The sequence below is a fragment of the Pseudopipra pipra genome, chromosome 1, assembly GCF_036250125.1.
Source record: "Pseudopipra pipra isolate bDixPip1 chromosome 1, bDixPip1.hap1, whole genome shotgun sequence".
Lineage (NCBI taxonomy): Eukaryota > Metazoa > Chordata > Aves > Passeriformes > Pipridae > Pseudopipra > Pseudopipra pipra.
The window spans coordinates 84,904,609-84,922,424 of record NC_087549.1 but is presented as its reverse complement, the minus strand read 5'-3'; the positions used below and the strand labels follow the sequence as shown (position 1 = coordinate 84,922,424).

Below are 17,816 nucleotides of genomic sequence, written 5' to 3'. Positions count from 1 at the left end.
TGAAAAAAGTCCCTAGCTTGCGTTTGTAAAACATCATGCAAGAGACACTTGCTAAAGTTGCAAAAAACTCTAAAGGAATCTATAATCTTCAGTTACAGATTCATGACAGCGTACATTCTGTTCTTTAAATACTAAGCCACATGGAAAAGTCCTGTTTCAGGGCTCAGTCTGGTCCTTTTCACGTCCCTGATTAAGTACTCCATTTTTTAAAAAAAATTTTTTTTTTACACGGCTGCTTTCCTGATACACTTAAACAACATATTTATAGAAATGTGCTTCAGCATTTACCCTGGAAATGATCCATAAGAAAAAACAGCAAAATGAAAGACTACATAAAAGCAAAAATGTAGCACACAAACTATAAATAAGGTCACTGTGATCCAAAAAGCATATGAACTCTTGCGTATTTTTCTATAGAGGGGGAAAGAATACCCCAGCTCAGAGCAAGAGCAGGGAGAAAAGGAGGGTCTTTGTTGAGGGAGGAAGGAGGAAGGTAAGGAGAAAATGAGAGATGAAGAACAGGAGGGCATGGAGGCAATACCAGCCTGCAGCAGAAGTTATGAAAGTTCTTCCATAGTATTAAAATATACCCATAAACATAATGTCTTCATCTTCTCACTGGTATTGACATAAATAGTACTTGGTTTGGGAAGCAATTTGTTAATGCCTGTATTTATTAATAAATACTAGTACCACTGAGTGCACTATTCCATTGTTCTTTTTATGCATTCATAACATTTTCAGCCATAATGCATGTAGTTAACTAATAAAGTTAATCTGTTTAATAAAACTATTAGTTGCACTAAGTTCCTTACTAACACTTGGTTTTAAATCTATTTAGTCTGACAATACAAGCTGCAATTATAAAGATTGTATAAAATTGCCATAAATATTTAGTAGAGCAAGTGAAGAGACATATATAATTCCAATTGCTAGCTATTACTGGAATTACCTTTCCTTCAAGGCCACACAGAATCTGTTTGAACAGGTACTGCACAGGTACTGCCCAGAATAATTCAAGTGTAAAACTACCTAAAACCTGATTGCTTAAAACGAATTAGATTACTTAAAGAGTTTAAACTACACACAGCATAACATCACATATAAGCATTTGAAAAAAAATCACTTGAGAGGCTTATTCTGCCCTCTGGTGCACTCTATCCCACAAGGACACAGCATCCTGCACAAAACCCAGGAAAGCATCCAAACAACTTCAACAATCTGAAGCTGAAGCAATTAAAGAGCGTGCTGAACTAAATTAAGACAGCTCAGCACCTTACAAAAGTGCTGTGTAATACCAGCATGAGCAAAAGGAGTAAAACATTCTGCAGGACAGAAGGTAATCCAGCTAATGTTTATTCCTTTGTATTTACAGCAGAGAGTCTAAATGCCCTGGCTAAGGACAAGACCCCATCATCTAAAGCCCTGTGCAAATACAGAATTTGCTGGTTAGCACAACAAATTTTAGAGTGAGGTTGTGTTCACAAGGCTAGTGTCATGAGCTGGCACCACCAGTAAACAGATGACAGGAGACTGACAGTTACCAAGCAGGCCACAGAATATGGTACCACAGGCCCACGCTAGGGTCCAATGATAATCAGTGGTACCTTAGGGCTCTATATTTATAGTCTTGTACTATAAATCGGGTTTGGAAACTCAGTTTTTGGCTAATAAATTGAACAGCCATACATGCTAAATTAGAAGTAATTTGATATCATATTCAGACAAAAAATATTCTATAAAACGTAGCTATAAAATTCTCTAATTACATAAAACTAAGGTCTGTTACACTTATTTTTCCCTATGAATAAGTCTTACTACGACTCTACAGAGTATTGCTAATGTCCTTTAAAATTAACTAGACTAAAACTTGTTACACTGAGCAGCCAAAACGCTCGTTCTATAAAACACACAAAAAAAATCCATTAATTTTCTCAGAAGCCATGAGCTTCTGTGACATTCATAAGAAGCTTAAAACCTATGCAATAATACAACAGCATACTGAATGATAAGAACCATGAGGTACAGTACATAAAACATTTATTATGCAAGCTGTAATGACTAATTCTAAGCCTTCTTACTAGTGCAAATACTGGCAAAGCTTTACAGTTAATTCCTTGAATTATTTAGCCTACAGTTTCATGTAAGCAATATTGTATTAAATAATGAGAAAAGTTAAGAAAACTCAAACGCACAAAAACAACAAACCCAATCTTTTGCCATGAGAAAGCACTGCAGGATCAGAACCAAACTGGGTATGTACAAAGGTAGCATAATTAAAATTACTGATTGGCATTTACATGTGACAAAAAAAAATAATCCACCCTACAAATTAGAGGGGAGCATTCCTGTTTAACACATGGACCACAACACCAAAACACATCTCCAGTGCAAAAGAATTACTTTCAGAATTAATTCATCAAATAGACAATGACAGCAATCACCAGAAGCTATTTTGCTTCAGTGTTACTGAGATACAAAACCAAATTGAAGGGGTTTCAACGTAAGGAGCTTAATAGAGAGCTGCTCTCTAAGGAGGGCACGTTCCTCAACCTGGCTATTGAACAGCATGAGGACAGACCTTGAAAGGATCCCACAACTCAGCATTTAGGAGACTTCAATACTCAATTCTGACTTAGTTCTGTGCTAAGCTATTTAGTGCCTTGACTATCCTCATAGCTAAGTACTCACTGTATATGTCCAGCGGAAGGATGTTCTTCACAGAGAAATCATAAATGATTTTCAACTATGCTAACTGCATGGACAAAGAAGGAATCAGAAAAGAGGACTGCCCCTACAACATCACTGATAAAACCTGCAGGGAACAGTCAGCAAGAGATAATTTTAATTATTTGATTTGCTTGTGTCCTAAACAGAAGGATTCCAGCTTCCATACCATGTCCTAACCACTGTCTTCTTCACTATAGAGTTGCACAGCACCATTACCCCCAGCAGACTCTTCTGAGTGGTATACAGCGACGGGAGGTGAGGCAATGGTCACAAACTGAAATACAGCAAATGCCATCTAAAAATATGAAAAAATTTCTGGTGGTATGTGTTGTTTTTTTACTGTAAGGGTAATGGAACTGCACGGGTGAGGAAACAGTTGCTCTGGGGGTCTCCATCCTACTTAAAACTTGACTGGACAAGGTCCTTTGCAGCCTGCTCTAGCTGACTCCACTTTGAGTAATGGGGTTGGACTAGACAGTCTCCAGAAGTCCCTTCCAACTTTTAACCATTCTGTGATTCTGTTAAATTTTATGATGTAAACTTTTTCTTGTGTACTTTGAGTTTCCTCTCCCTGTAGACATCCCACTTTCCCACCAAGCAGCATGCAAGCTGTAACTTCAGGATGCAATAAGGGACATGGGTGAGCACAGGCTTTTGCATAAGTTGGAATTTTCCTCCCTGAGCTCTGAAGACCTATGCATTACTAGGCTATTTAATACTTGACTACTAGGAAAGCAAGAGCCATAAAACCAGAGCCGTTTCCTCAGTCCTACATTTAACTGCTCAGATACATTAAAAAAGTTTCAAGTGCTGAAAGCAAGGTATCTTTTACTAAGGTTACACTGCCTTTTGGATTCAGAAATTTGTCAAAAAATATTTGCCAGCTTCACTAGTTCAATACAACTCAAAAAGAAAATCTTAGAGCACAGTCAATTACTGATGAGACCATCTGTCCTTCAGGAAAAAACAGTTACAACCTTATATCTGTGTGTGTGCCTCCTCTGAAACCTGTGCAAGAAGAGACATTTACATCATTTTAGCCAACCTATCATTTGGATAATTTATTTTCAAGACATTCGACAGACAGAGGGATATGAGTATAGAGTTCTGGATAACAGAATTTGAATTAAGCCATCTGAATGCTACTATATACAATAATAGATTATTGTTTAGAATTCATATACTGTAAACAATCACTACCATGAAACCAAATTAAATGAAAACAAATCACAGTCAGCACATGAGATTCCCAATGAACTAAAATGCAAAGGAGGAGGACATATAAAGACTGGATAGAGAAAATGAGGCTGAAATGTTTATTTAGTAACTATGAAGTGAATGTGCCACTGTTTTCTGAACATCCGATGGCAAAGACACAGTGCAGAGAGCTAATCCCTGTTTCTCACCAAAACAGACAGGAATGTACCCTGGATAATTTGTTCCTACTGATGATATCATTCTGTTAAGTTTACTGTTTTTAATAAGAAACAAGTTTCAGTCTTCTCTCACTTTCTCCCATGTACAAGATCAGATCAGCCTCCCAGTGACCTACTTTATGAGTCACAGCCCTCACTATTTATGATTCAGAAAAACGTCTTCTCTGACAGTATTTCCCAGACTACTGTGGGTTCATTCCAAGAACCAATTTCATCTTCATTGGTTTCCTACAGGAAACCAGACCAACTTCCTATGATTTTATTTTCCTTCATTTCAGCATGGCTCACATAAACTAACTGGAAGTGAGAGTGATAGAAAACTTTATTCCGCATAAACACAAGCCAACATAAACACCACCAAAAAAATACTGAAGATGTCACTGACTCAAAGCCACCAGAACATGAAGCATGCTAAGATTAGCAGTTCCTTTCCCTCCTTCCCCAAACATGATGCACACAGGCAAATCCAGTAAGTTTATATAACCAAAGTTTAATAGTAAGAGCTGTTCAGGTCTCTGGTGAAGACATTCACCTGAACAGATGGCCAAGTTCCACTCCCTCTTTCAGCACTGGCAATTGTTTTAAAATGGTAAGCACTGTTGGACCGTTTTTAAGTCCTACCAATACCATAGTCAAGTCCCCCAATCACCTGAGTCAACAGATTTGCGGTGCCTACCTTCTCTCCTCAACTGCAATAACAGAAATACTACTGGAGATGCTAGGAAGCAAGCACACTTCAAAGAAGTCCATCTAGACTTCATATAGGACTGTTAACTTTGCCTAAGTATAGGCTTGTTGCATTCAGGGTAGCTTCTAAGAGAGCCATTTTCATTGTCCTTCAAGACACATTAGATTTCCAAAAGCTAAGACTGGGTCAGATCTTCATGGGTTCAAAATACTCATGCAGTGAGATATTTCAGGAATGAAGTTTCCTGTATCCCATGACAGAGTCATGGAAATATCTATAGCAGCATCAGCATCACCACCACCACCAGCAGCTCCCCCTTCATGCCACCTCAGTGCTGTGACTGAGCTGCAGCAGCCACATGGAGATAGCTTGGTACTAGAATATTAGTACCACCACCATCATCTAAGGAGGACAGGTAATTTCCATGGAGATTGCTATACAACTAACCAGTTCAAGAAAAGGAATGCTGGGATGCCTAGCTGTGAACTGCAAACACTCCAGCATAGTTTGCTGGCTCAGGTTTCACTCTGCAAAACAGCAGTTCAATCGCCTTCTGGACCAAGGCTGCCCTTGGATTCATATAGCCTTGTCATTATACTGCTCTACCTGAGGTAATAAACCCAACCAGACCCATGTTTACCACAGAGCAAGCTGCATAATTCAATCATGCAAGCTGCATAATTCAATCATGCAAGCAAATTATAAGCAAAATTATTCTCATTTCATCTTTATATTCTGCTGTTTGTGTTGTCAACAACTGTATTCTTTCAACATGATTTCCTCTTGCTGCGTTTCAAGACTTACAGAACGATAGGAACAACGAGCTGCTTTTCGTAGGAAGGCTGACTTACAAAACTAAAGGCAAACTGATTTTCATGAAGTTTAAACGCTCCTTCACTTCTCAGCTCAAGAGAAGCCAGGGAATATTAACACTTTAGAATACTTTCACATCTCACACAGTAACGACAGGACATATGACTAACACACAACTTATTTTAATGACAATTTGGTACCTGGCCATCAGCTTCAGTTTGTAATAATGAAGAATGAATAAGTATTTTGCAAGTAAATAAAGGTCACCTGTTAGTAAACTGAGATTTTCCATAATACAGCAAAGTAGCTTAACAAACATAAAAAACAAATTAAAGTTATCATCTCAACTATTCATTTCCTTTCCTTTTGATGCAGCAGTACTTGCCAAGGTCAAGTGACTAATCTTTAACAAGCCGTTCTTGTTCTAGTTTCTCTGACTTGATTTTTGCAGCCAAAACCCCAACAGTTTCATAATATTGCAAGTAGCAGCAGAGCTGTTTCTCTATTTGTAGATCAATCTTTCAAAGAATACCACCCGCATGAAAACTGGTATAGGTAAAGCCTTTCTAAAAGTGACACACTCTGACTTTAAATAAACCAAATCATGTTATTTTAAGCACTGCTTGGCGTAAGAACAGTGCATAACTTCTCCACTAGGTCTGATGAGCAGCAAACTTCACAGCAAAAGTTGTTTCATATGGCAGAAAAATCAGATTTTTAAACCAGTTGATTTTGTTGACAGTGACAATTCAACCTCTACTATTGACATCATAATATATATTCAGTAGCAAACTCATGCAGTAACTTCGCACTGCAGCAAGCACAACTATCTTGATTTAAAGCAGTGTTTACCTGCTGAAGTTAGCAGTTGTTAAAATGGCTATAAATGCTGCAGACTAAAATAATCAAGGCAATATACCATTACCGCCACCACACATTCACAATTCTTGCTGCTAGATGCTACTCACCTTGACATGGCTCTGAGCTCCCAGGTTGTATATTTCAGAGGGTTTGACTTCATTAATGATCTTCACCAGGCAGGTGCTGTCAGTGAGATCCCCGTAGTGCAGCTTCATGTCTTCAGAGTTTAAGAACAGAGTTAATACGCTTAATCTCAGAACAACACTACATTCTTGGTCCAAATCCTATTTTACAATAAAATCTAGGCAAATATCTATTGGAAAAAGTTAAGAGATCATCAGCTAAACATGGTTTTGCTTGGTGGTTTTTCCTGCTTTAAGCACAAAGTACATTTCTCCGTAGGAGTAATGAATACCATTTTAGATTCTCTTTTCAATAGTCTGATTTATCTAGCAACATTTATATCACTTGTTTAAAATTAATAACTAGTTTACACTTCATTTATTCAGGTTGTATAAATTAGTTCAATATCATATATAGAATTCCACAAAAAAAGGGCATTTTTAGTTTGGGCTTCCAATCTGTCAGTCACAAAGGTTTTAACACCTTCTGAAGCATACATGAATAGCTTTCTTCTTCTTCCCCAAATGTTGCACATGTTAAATTTCTCACTGCGAGTCATTTCACAACACGAGTGCCTAAGGTATCTACAAGATGAACATTTAGATAACATTACAGTACAACCTGCTGCATTTGTTACTATTGTTTTTCATTCAAAAAATACAGATACACTCTGGAAAGCAATTTCAGAAGACAATTCAATTGTCAATTAAACATGCTTCATGATACTACACACCAAAATTTTGAATGCAGCTAGATGCAGCTGTTATTTACCCTGTCCTAACTTAAGTTTCTTTCTGATTTGTGCATAAGAAAGTGGGTAAGAGCTCCCATCAAAATTAAGAGAGTAAGTTGCATTGGTTTATCAAATTGTGCTTGATTTCAGACCCTGACCTGTCAAGAAGATATTGCAAAAGTGAAATTCACAGAAACAGATCTCTTTTTGCTCTTATTAAAAAAGAAAATCACCCCACACTGCTATTGACATACCTTTCCAATAAAAACATATAACTATTGATGAATTAGCTGTTTATATTTACTTGCCATATTCATATAGGTTTTTATTTCATGTTTATGACCTTAATAAATTTATGTTTGCACTGCCCTATCTCCAGGAAAATGAAGAAATTCCTATTTCAGTATAGTTTAGCAGTTTTCCCATTTGACGATGGTCACCACTTTTCTGGGACTGTATCATCTACAGACTTAATCAACTTGATTACTTATTTTCTTCCTTTTTTTTAGTCCTGAAATACCAGGATTATTACAAGAGACTATCACAGGAATCCACAGTACATTTTTAATTGTTGCAGAGATATGTAAACTTGTTATTATTTATGCTGGTTTAGGTTTATCTTTAATTTTTTTTTTAAATGGTATAAGGTAACAAAGAAGTTACAGATAACGCATTTCTCAGATGTTCAGCCTTGTACATTCCTATATAACAGGTTGTTGAGGCTCTTCAGGTCGATAAAGTAATACAGCCATGGTATATTCTTGAAATTTGCTTTTACATCCCACATTGCTTGAAAAAGACATTCTGACGACACTTCAGACCCAGTTGAAGCTGTGGCTAACAGGTAATGGAATGGTAACAAAACTTTTTTTTTTTTTTTTTAAAAAGTGTAACTGTGATTAAATATGAAGGTTGGCAAGCAGTTTGTGACCATTCTTGTGCATACACCTCAATTATCCGTGATGTGGGCTACCTTCATTCCTGAGACCAGTTCTATAGAGGCTGTGCTAGAACACACATTTCCACTGGTATGGAATACAGCTGTTCTGTTTCCTAAATTAAATTCAATACATGAAAGTAGTTCCATCTGTGGGGAGAGGAGGCTGTTACAAGAGGAGGCTCAGGGAGCAGCAGCAGCTCTCTAAGAGCCTTGAGGTCTGCAAGAGCAACTAGTTCCCCTCCAGCATAGGCAGCTGCTAGGCAGGAAGGAGGTGCCACAGCCTGTTTTCCTCTTCCTACACATGCAGTTCTGCCATCATCCCCAAGGCAGAGTGCAGTTTCAAAGCTTCTCGGGGGAAGGTGGGCTGCTAGCTGGGTTGAGCCAAGCAACAGAGATACCCTCCCACTATTACCTTAAATTTAATGCTCTCAGGGGGAGTGCTCACTTTGGTCTACCATCAAATCTTCAAAGCTTCTTGTCCACATGGCTTTTTTGAGGAGGAACAGGGCATAAAGCTATGTCCATTTTCTGATCCAAGAAAATGAGGTCTTTCAAGAGTAATAGGCTAAGTGGAAAGACTTACTAGAATTGGGGCTTGTTTGGTGCACAGATTTTTAAACACAGATCAAATGTCAAAACCTCTGGGCTTTAGTACTATTAACCTATCTGAGAACCTCCTTAGCAAGCAACAGCTGGAGGACTTGCTTCAGGAAGCACTTTTTTTTTCCTTCTTGTGCTTCCTACCTTTTTTTCATGTAGAAGTTCACTGTCTACGAAGAGTACCATCTTGCAACACGCGATCAATTCTTCAAGGGAAGAACACATGGCAAAGATAAAATTCAGGTTTGCTCACATAATGACTATTGCCTCTTTGCTTTCTCCAGTAGTGCCTGGAAACCCATTGTTTCCAAAGAGTTTCCATGGAGCAGCCTTTCCTGAGATTCCAAGTCCAATTCCTTCTCCTCCTCCCATTCATACAGCTGCATTCTTCAGTTAAAGGAAAATAAGATAAGAAATGGGGAAAAAACTTCAGCGTCTGCTTTCTTTTTCTTTCTTCCATCCCTTTCCTTAAATGTTTGTGTATGCATTTATCACAGTCTACATTGTCTTCTCAAATCACTTTTCATATTCACAAGATGGTCCTCACAATGCACAGGTTCCTGTTTCATTTCATTTGCTTCATTTTACCTCATGAGCCAAGAATACAAGTCATGGGAAACAGTTCTTACATTGTTCTTGACAGAAAAACAGGTTTCAGCATTTTTCATGAAGATATTTTATTCAATTTTACCCCTCTCTTAATCAGATATTTTAAGGAGCAACGTCCAGTAAGTAGCAACTATTCACAGCAAATACCATGTCAGAGTCATGTAAGAAATTAAGTAATTTTTTTAAAAAATCACAAGTAAAGATCAAGTGAAATCTATAAATTGCATTATGTATTACAACTTGATAAAAATAAGCTCTGTTCAACCATGGTGTGAAGCAGACTTCAAACACATGATTTATTTACACCATGGAGATATTTAGTGTTAACAATACCTTAAATTGGATTATTTAGGACAGCTCCTGTCCTAGTTAGAACAGCTGTCCTAGTCAGAACACAACTGTCCCAGTTAGAACAGCTGGGACCAGTTCATCACTGTATGGGTGTAACCCAAAACTGTGTATTCTATAGCCTTCCATGCCATTTCCCAGAAACTGTTATCAATAGACCATTTACACCATCTGCCCAGAGCAGCCTGACTCCTCAGCCTATAAACTGGGTGTTAAGAGGCCTGCGAGATAGGAGGGTGCTCCTGTCCTCACATCCATTGTGGAACTCCCCACCCTGAGGGAGGTACTGGGCATTCCTGCCTGAACTGGAGTCTTGGGACTTTTTTAACCACTCATGGGATCCAGAGGAAGACTGCAGACCACCACTCTCAACCAGACTGCAACCACCACTCTTGACCGGGTTGCAATCACCACTCTTGACCAGCCTGCAACAGCACTCTCACCAACAGGTTTTCCCCCCTCCTTTTACTTTGGACTCAGGGGGCCCAATGAACAGCACTCTGTTCATGCCCCAGGGTGCTGGTTTATACATTTGGGTTTTGTGGGTTAAAACCAACTGTTTGTCTGTATAATTGTACTTATTGTATTATTTTATTAAATTGTTATTTTGACATATAATCTCTCCTTTGAGTTGAGTTCATTTCCCCTGCTGGTTTACCTTTAAACCAGCACAACAACTCTACAAAATACACATAGCACAGAGAACTACATGCTTGTTAAAGTCCTCAGTCCTTCTGCTGAACTGGACCCATCCAACATTTGAACTGCTTCTCATTAAGTGACCACTTAACCTTCTTTAAGGTAAAATACTCAAACAATTTTTACAATGTGTACATTAAAGGTAATAATTTCAACTTCCCAAATTATCAGTGGTAACAGAGAATACAGTAAATTTTCAGCAAATTTCCAAGAGCAGTGCCCTTCCTTCAGGAAAAGCAGGTAATCACTTCCTTGCGTGCAGAAATTCATAAAGGTCCAAAGATTCATTCTTCCTGTCATCAGAAAGAACTTATCACGTCTTACTCGTGCTGTCATACAGGCTGCTTCCAAACCTTCACCTCCATCAGACACTCAGAAGCTCATGAGGAAACAGAATTGGAGTACTTAAGATAAGTGCCTCAAAAAAACCCCCCATTTTACTATTCTAACATTTCAGTGTTTTTAACCTCACACAGCTTTTTGCAGGCCCAGCCATTTTTTAACTGCCACTGCCCAGCTATGTGTGAACTGTGGCAGCATTTCTACACAACAAAGTGCTTTCCTGGGCCCCTCATATTTTCCACTCTTTGTAATTCACACACACATCTATACTTCATGCCACATCTTCAGAGAAAAATGGTCCCTTTTCTTTCTCAGATAGAGCAGCTAGCTAACACAAGCAGAGGAAAATGGGATTCCCTCCCTTCTCCCAGGGACCTTTCTCCACCAAGCTCATAGAACAGACTAAATAACATATACCACCTTAAATAAAAAAAAAAAAGTCTTACTTCCTTCAATGTGAGCCTGTGGGTTCTTATAGAGATGTTCAATCCGGCCTGTATTAAAAGAACTAGACCGACGAACGATGCCATGCACCTGGGGATTGAACAAGTTAAGATGCAAAAGATAAGTGGGAAACATTAAGAGGAAAGTGTTTATCACCATCACTCAAAATATTCATATACACAGACCTAACCCTTATATCAGGTAATCAGAGGTTGTATCTATTCCTACAGGTGGGCAGTTATCCAAATAATAACATACTTGGAGATGCCGTCATATTTACTTGAGTACTCAAGTGGTTTCCCCTTCTCCCTTGCTGATACCACTAGCAGCCGGAGCATCACACACAGTACAGAAAACATATTGAATTGCCCTAGAGCACCGTCTCCTAGTGTGTGATACTTGATGTTATTACCAGCATTGGAGAAGAAATATGTGAATGCCAAGAAAAGCATTTCTCCCTGGTTGCAGTGAAGACTTTCTGGAGGCAGAGATGACTGGCATGGAAAAAGCAGCAGCAGGAGATGGGACTATGGAAAGGAGAGAGTGAGCAGAGAAGAGAGAAGGGAAGAAAAAGACAAGGGGAAAGAAGGAGCAACAGCTTCAAGGCCCAAATATATTTTAGAAATCAGCTGTCATTCACTTCCTGGGGTGTTGGAAGAACAGCGAGAACAGTCAGCGCTGTTTTGTGGACCTCATGAGTCAGTGTTCTCCAGTGGGTTACACGACACACAGACAAGCCTGAGGCTGAAATCCAGCTTGGGAATTTCCTTTAAGCAGCCACGATAAATAAGTTGGTGGGAAAAAAAAGCCCCACTGGTTCTGACTAACACTAAAGAAAGATCATTTTTGTCTAATACATCAGAGAAATTCAAACACTGACCCTGTTTCCTCCTCTCCTGTAAGACAGAACCATGATGCCTGCTGCTAAAATTCATATTAGCTTAGGTTATCAGCTGCAGAAGTTGTGCTTGTACAAGTGAAACCAAGCTTAAGCATCTGACTGTCCTCCAACTCTCCCTGCCTTTTATTTCTGAAAGTGATCCCTTACACTTTGATGTATCCTACACTTGGTTTGGTCAGGCCATTGCTTTACTTTCTCACTTGCTGTTAACTTGTACCTGCAAGAACAGAGCAGCAGGAACAGGCAATGTTTAGGGCTTTGGTTTGGTTTGTGGATTTTCATTTTACACATAACACAAGCTATGCTTATTGACACAGAAAATGTTTTTCATTCTATCATAAGTCAAAAATTTAAATGAATAGAAAAGTGCACACAACTGCAGATTGAGACCAGTTTGCTGCTTTAAGAACGACATTTTGGTGTCAAAATCTCTAAAAACAGCTCAATAGTCATCTTTACAACTGCAAGTCAAATTTATGATGCCAATTTCCTTGCATAAAATCTCCTGTGTGCCCCGTCACAGAGCACACTCACAACATACCATGTTCTACAATTCAAGTATTTGCACTTTGAGGATCAATGAGGCACTGACAAACATGCCCTGTAAAAGAAATTTTCATCAAATAATGAATTTATGAAGATAAATTTTCAAAGATATGTAGTCAAAAGCCATATCAAAATAATTAGTTATAGAATGTGTAGATAATTTATAGGGACATCAGGTTTACAGAGAAACACTATCTAAAAAAAAAAAGACACTTCCATAATAACTTCAGTTTTACAAAAGATTGTGGAAATATTTTGAGTACTCAAATGAACTAAGTTTGCTGAGTAAAATATCAGACTTCACAGTTTTAAAGCAACAAATTATTCTAAAGGAAGCTAACTGAGGTGCTCTACAAGAGGGGAGGTTTAGACTGAATATTAGGAAAAAATTTCTTCATGCAAAGGGTTGCCAAACACTGGAACAGGCTGCCCAGAGAAGCGGGTGAGTCACCAACCCTGGAGGTACTTCATAGACATGTAGATCTTGCATTTAGGGACATGGTTTGGTGATGGACTTGGCTGTGTTGCATTAAGAGTTGGACTAGATGATCTCAGAGGTCTTTTCCAACCTAAATGATGCTGTGATTTTTCTAGCAAAATTAAAGATTTTGGCTTAAGGTTCTGATGAGGGACTTTTTGAGCACTCAATTATCTATCTCCGAATGAAATCATGCTAAAATTCAAGGTCATGTGAACGATTAATCAGTAAGTCAAATCTTGCCAGCTCAAAGCTTGATGAAAGATTGGGCTTGCAAGAGCTTTGTGTCAGCTGAATGACCTTGATTCTAACATTTGACCAATGAGATGTGCTAAATGCAATCATCCCAGGACTTCAAAAGTTTCAGCAAACAGACAAACCCAGAGAGCCTGTTGCATCCAGCAATAACAAGAAAGCATGTGAACTCTGCTTTTTTTTCTTTTCTGTTTTTTTTTTTCTCCCACTCCTTTTTCTGGTATGCACATACAAGAGCAGGAAAACCTGTCAAATGCTTAATCCATGACAGCAGTGTAATTGTAAAAAAACTGATGAAAGGTACCTTTGTCTGCATGGGACAGGTGAAATGCAAACTCTGTGACAAGCCACAATGTGTGCAAACTGGTTAATCTGGTTAAGAATGTAAGATCAGTGGATTTTTCCCAACAGGCCCAGATCTTTAAATAGATTGAAATTAAAAAACAAAACAAAACAAGTTAAATGAAGCATCTTGGTTAGGGAGGTAATCAGTTATCACGTGTGCTCTTGTGTTCAGTTATTCAGAAGAAAAGATGTCTAACTGGGAATACAGGAAAGAATTCCAAGAAAGTAACAGAGAGTTTAGGAACAGAAGAAAAAATCTCTACCCAAATACAGTAACCTTTCTATTGTGGAAAGGGTTATATTTCATTTTATTTGCTGTTGGCAGTTCCCAGCTTCATTGTGGACTAGGAGAGAGTATGTGCTTTTGCCTTCAAAGGAGCAGAAGCAACCTTGTTTCACACCATTCTTAATTAAAAAGGGCTCAGAAAGTGCATTACCATATCTGACTTAGCCATGCTGATCCTCATGATCGTTTTAAGGAACTTGGGGGGATAACCTAAACGTTCCAAAATCTGCCATAGACCTTTTCTGCTCACAGTATCGAAAGCCTTGTTGAGGTCAACAAAGGTTACACAGAGACCTTTGTTCTGTTCCCTACACTTCTCTTGCAGTTGTCTGAGGACAAATACCATGTCTGTGCTACTCCTGTTGGCTCTGAAACCACACTGACTTTCAGGTAGAATGATCAGGACGGTATCTACATTCGATACCATACTGATGGAAGCCTATTCAACCTAAGGTGACTGAAGGCCCACGCCAAGACCTTAAACCATCTTGTCTGGGAGCTGCTCTGTGCTGATGATGCCGCCCTTGTGGTCCACACAGAAGCAGCTCTGCAGTGTTTAACATCCTGCTTTGCAGACACTGCTGAGCTCTTTGGGCTGGAAGTCAGCTTAAAGAAGACAGAAGTTCTCTATCAACCTGCACCTCAGGAAGTCTTCCATCATCCCCATATCACCATTGGGGAATCAGAGCTCAGATCAGTTCAGCAGTTTAATTACCTAGGTAGCCTCATCTCCTCGGATGGTAAGATTGACGGGGAGAGACAACAGGTTAGCAAAGGATTATAGTGCTTTTGGATAACTCCATAAAAGAGTATGGTGTAATAAACACTTAAGAAAAGTACCAAGATCAGTGTTTACAGAGCCATGGTGCTGTCTACTCTCTTATATGGTTCCAAACCATGGGTCATCTACCGCCACCACCTGCGTCTCCTCGAACGCTTCCATCAACGCTGCCTCTGAACAATCCTAAACATCCACTGGTCAGATTATGTGACCAATACATCTGTTCTAGAACAAGTAGCTGTCACAAGTATTGAGGCCATGTTACTGAGAACACAGCTGCATTGGGCAGGACACGTCTCAAGGATGAAGGACCACTGCCTCCCTAAGATCTTGCTTTATGGTGAACTTGCCACCAGCTGCTGCAAGAGAGGAGCCCCGAAGAGGAGATACAAGGACTCCCTGAAACAACATCTCAGCCTTGGCCATATTGATCACCACAACTGGTCTACTCTGGCCTCAAATCAGAAGGCCTGGAGACACACCATCTATAACGCTGCTGCTTCCTTTGAGAACGCACGCAGGATCACTCTCGAGGAGAAAAGACAACACAGAAAGAATCGTGCCTTGCAGAATATACCACCTAAGGAGTCTTTCTGCTGTGCCTTTTGTAATTGGACATGTCTATCTCATATTGGCCTCATTAGCCACCAGCGTGCATGTAACAAATGTGGATAGAGCCTTCCTAAACCTTCGTTCGCGAAGCCCGGCCATGATGATGAGCAGAAGCAACCACAGTGGTGTGTCTCTTTCACAAATGGAATGAAGAAATAGTAAAAAAAGAAAAAATCAATTTACAACACTGAAAAGCCAATATCAATAAGCAAATCAATCAACAAAGCAGGAGAAAGGATGGAATAAGCAAGGCAAGATTAACCTGGTGCAAAAGCATGGAAAGCACAGACTGGCTGAAAAGAGACTTCTCACTAAGCTATGAAGCAGTATTACAACAGAAGTAATAAAATTCAATATTAGAACAAGCATTAGCTTTTACTAAAAACCCAGAAAATACTACACTGTGAGGAAATGAATTTGATCACCCCTCTCCTTCCATTATTGCACCTTTTGGAAGCATCTTTCATGACTGAGAAGGTAAATATTCTTACATTTATGTCAACATCAGTTCAAACACATCAAATCATACAGATGGCAACAATGTGATTATTGCTTTGCTGGGTCACAAGAAATGTAATTTTGCCAGGGAAAAGTATGCAGCAAGAAGGAATCAGACTCTCCTTAATTCAAGGAAAAGGTAAGTAAAAATCATATGCTAAGCAAGAATATAATTAATCTAAGAGAAAAGGTAGAAAGCAACTCTACCAAAATACAGGTTGTTTTGGGTTTGTTGTTTGGGTTTTTTTTTTGCTTTTTAAACAGAGAAAGCAAAATGCAAGGTTTTCATTGCTGAAATATAACTGCCAAAATAAAAGGGCCTTTACTGCGAAGAGAGAGGGGGGAAAAGAGAACAAACAAGAGATTCTTATTCCTTTATGTGGTACATTGCATAATAAATTATTCCCTAATTCCTTACAGTTTTGGCTCATGCAGGTCGCCGCTTATCTGAGTTGGCGGGAAACATGCAAAGCAGCTATACCCTGAGGAGAAGGGGGAATCCACTAGTGGACATTAGATGATAAATAGTACAATAACCTGGCATGATTACAGGCCATGTTGCACATTCCTCTCTGGAGTTTTGATTTGTTATCTAGGGCTGGAGTGGAAAACATACACAGAGAAGGACAGAAGCAGAGGAAGCCGGACGGAGCTGCAGCATCCAAATGATTCCATCAGCCTGCAACCAGTCACAGAGTCACTCACCTCGTAGCCTTTTTCCAACAGGAACTCAGCCAAGTACGATCCATCCTGGGAATAGTAAGACATAGGAAAATGTTAGAAACACATTGAACAGGCCTGGGAGATTTGGACTGCTTAAGATCTCAAAAAAGGGAAGAAAATAACCTTGTAATGAGTTGATGGGGTAACAAGCATATACTTTGATTTCTCTAGATTCATATACTGATCTAAAAATACTATAGACTCTTTTTAGTTACTTTTATATTAAGCAGCAGCATATTTTAAGATAACTTGCTTTACAAATGCTAGTTGAGAACTCTTGTCTCTTGAATTTCTTCCCAAGTTCCATTATGAAGTGCCTGGGGACATCTTTCCAAAATATCCTAACCAGACTTATTGAATATGAACTATTTTGGACATAAAGAAGGAAGAATATTTAAAACCAAAGTAGTGCAAGCTTGGCATACTTTGCAAACCAATATGTCTCTGTAGCACCGTGTCACGCTGGCATTTCCCTTGCACACGCGGTCCTTCCACACAGCTTCTGAAGGCAGCAGTAACTGCCTGCCCGACCAACTGAGTTTTCAAAAACATCCCTAGCACACCCTATATTTATACTACAGAATACAAGCCATTTTCACGTTTTATGTATCATTGAGGGTTGAGAATTTGGGTTGTTTATTTTTAGGAATTTTCTTTTTTTTTTTTTTTTCATTTACATCCTTGTCAAACTTCAGCTAATAAACTCCCCAGAAGACAATACTTTAAAACACATGCTAGTGTCCATTTTCCTGCAATAAGATGGTTTTTCTGGTATGAGTATTGCCAGGATTACCAAATACAATAAGTCATATCATCTTTATAAATGTGTACACTCCATCACAAACCCAGTAAAGTTTACCCCTCCAAAAGAGTTCTCACTGTCCAATTCAGTGAATAGTACTCATGCCCAAAGTCTGCATCTTCTCACTGACTTTTTGAATTGTTTGTTCCTTTAATATGCAAATGTATTTCACCAGAGCCAAATGGCTTGCTACAAAAAGACCATAAAAACACTGAGATGCCAC

The 17,816-nt window shown here is 38.9% G+C and overlaps 1 protein-coding gene across 2 annotated transcripts in view; it reads right to left on the bottom strand.

Moving 5' to 3' along the window:
* Positions 1–17,816, bottom strand: part of GMDS (GDP-mannose 4,6-dehydratase) — a 419,946-nt gene that overhangs the window by 339,349 nt on the left and 62,781 nt on the right. For both annotated transcript variants that reach the window (XM_064662987.1, XM_064662980.1), the window contains exons 2-4: positions 16,774–16,818; positions 11,369–11,456; positions 6,636–6,745 (exon numbers count right to left, since the gene is read on the bottom strand). In XM_064662987.1, the coding sequence (XP_064519057.1) occupies positions 6,636–6,745; positions 11,369–11,456; positions 16,774–16,818 (243 nt within the window). The remainder of the gene's footprint in view (positions 1–6,635; positions 6,746–11,368; positions 11,457–16,773; positions 16,819–17,816) is intronic.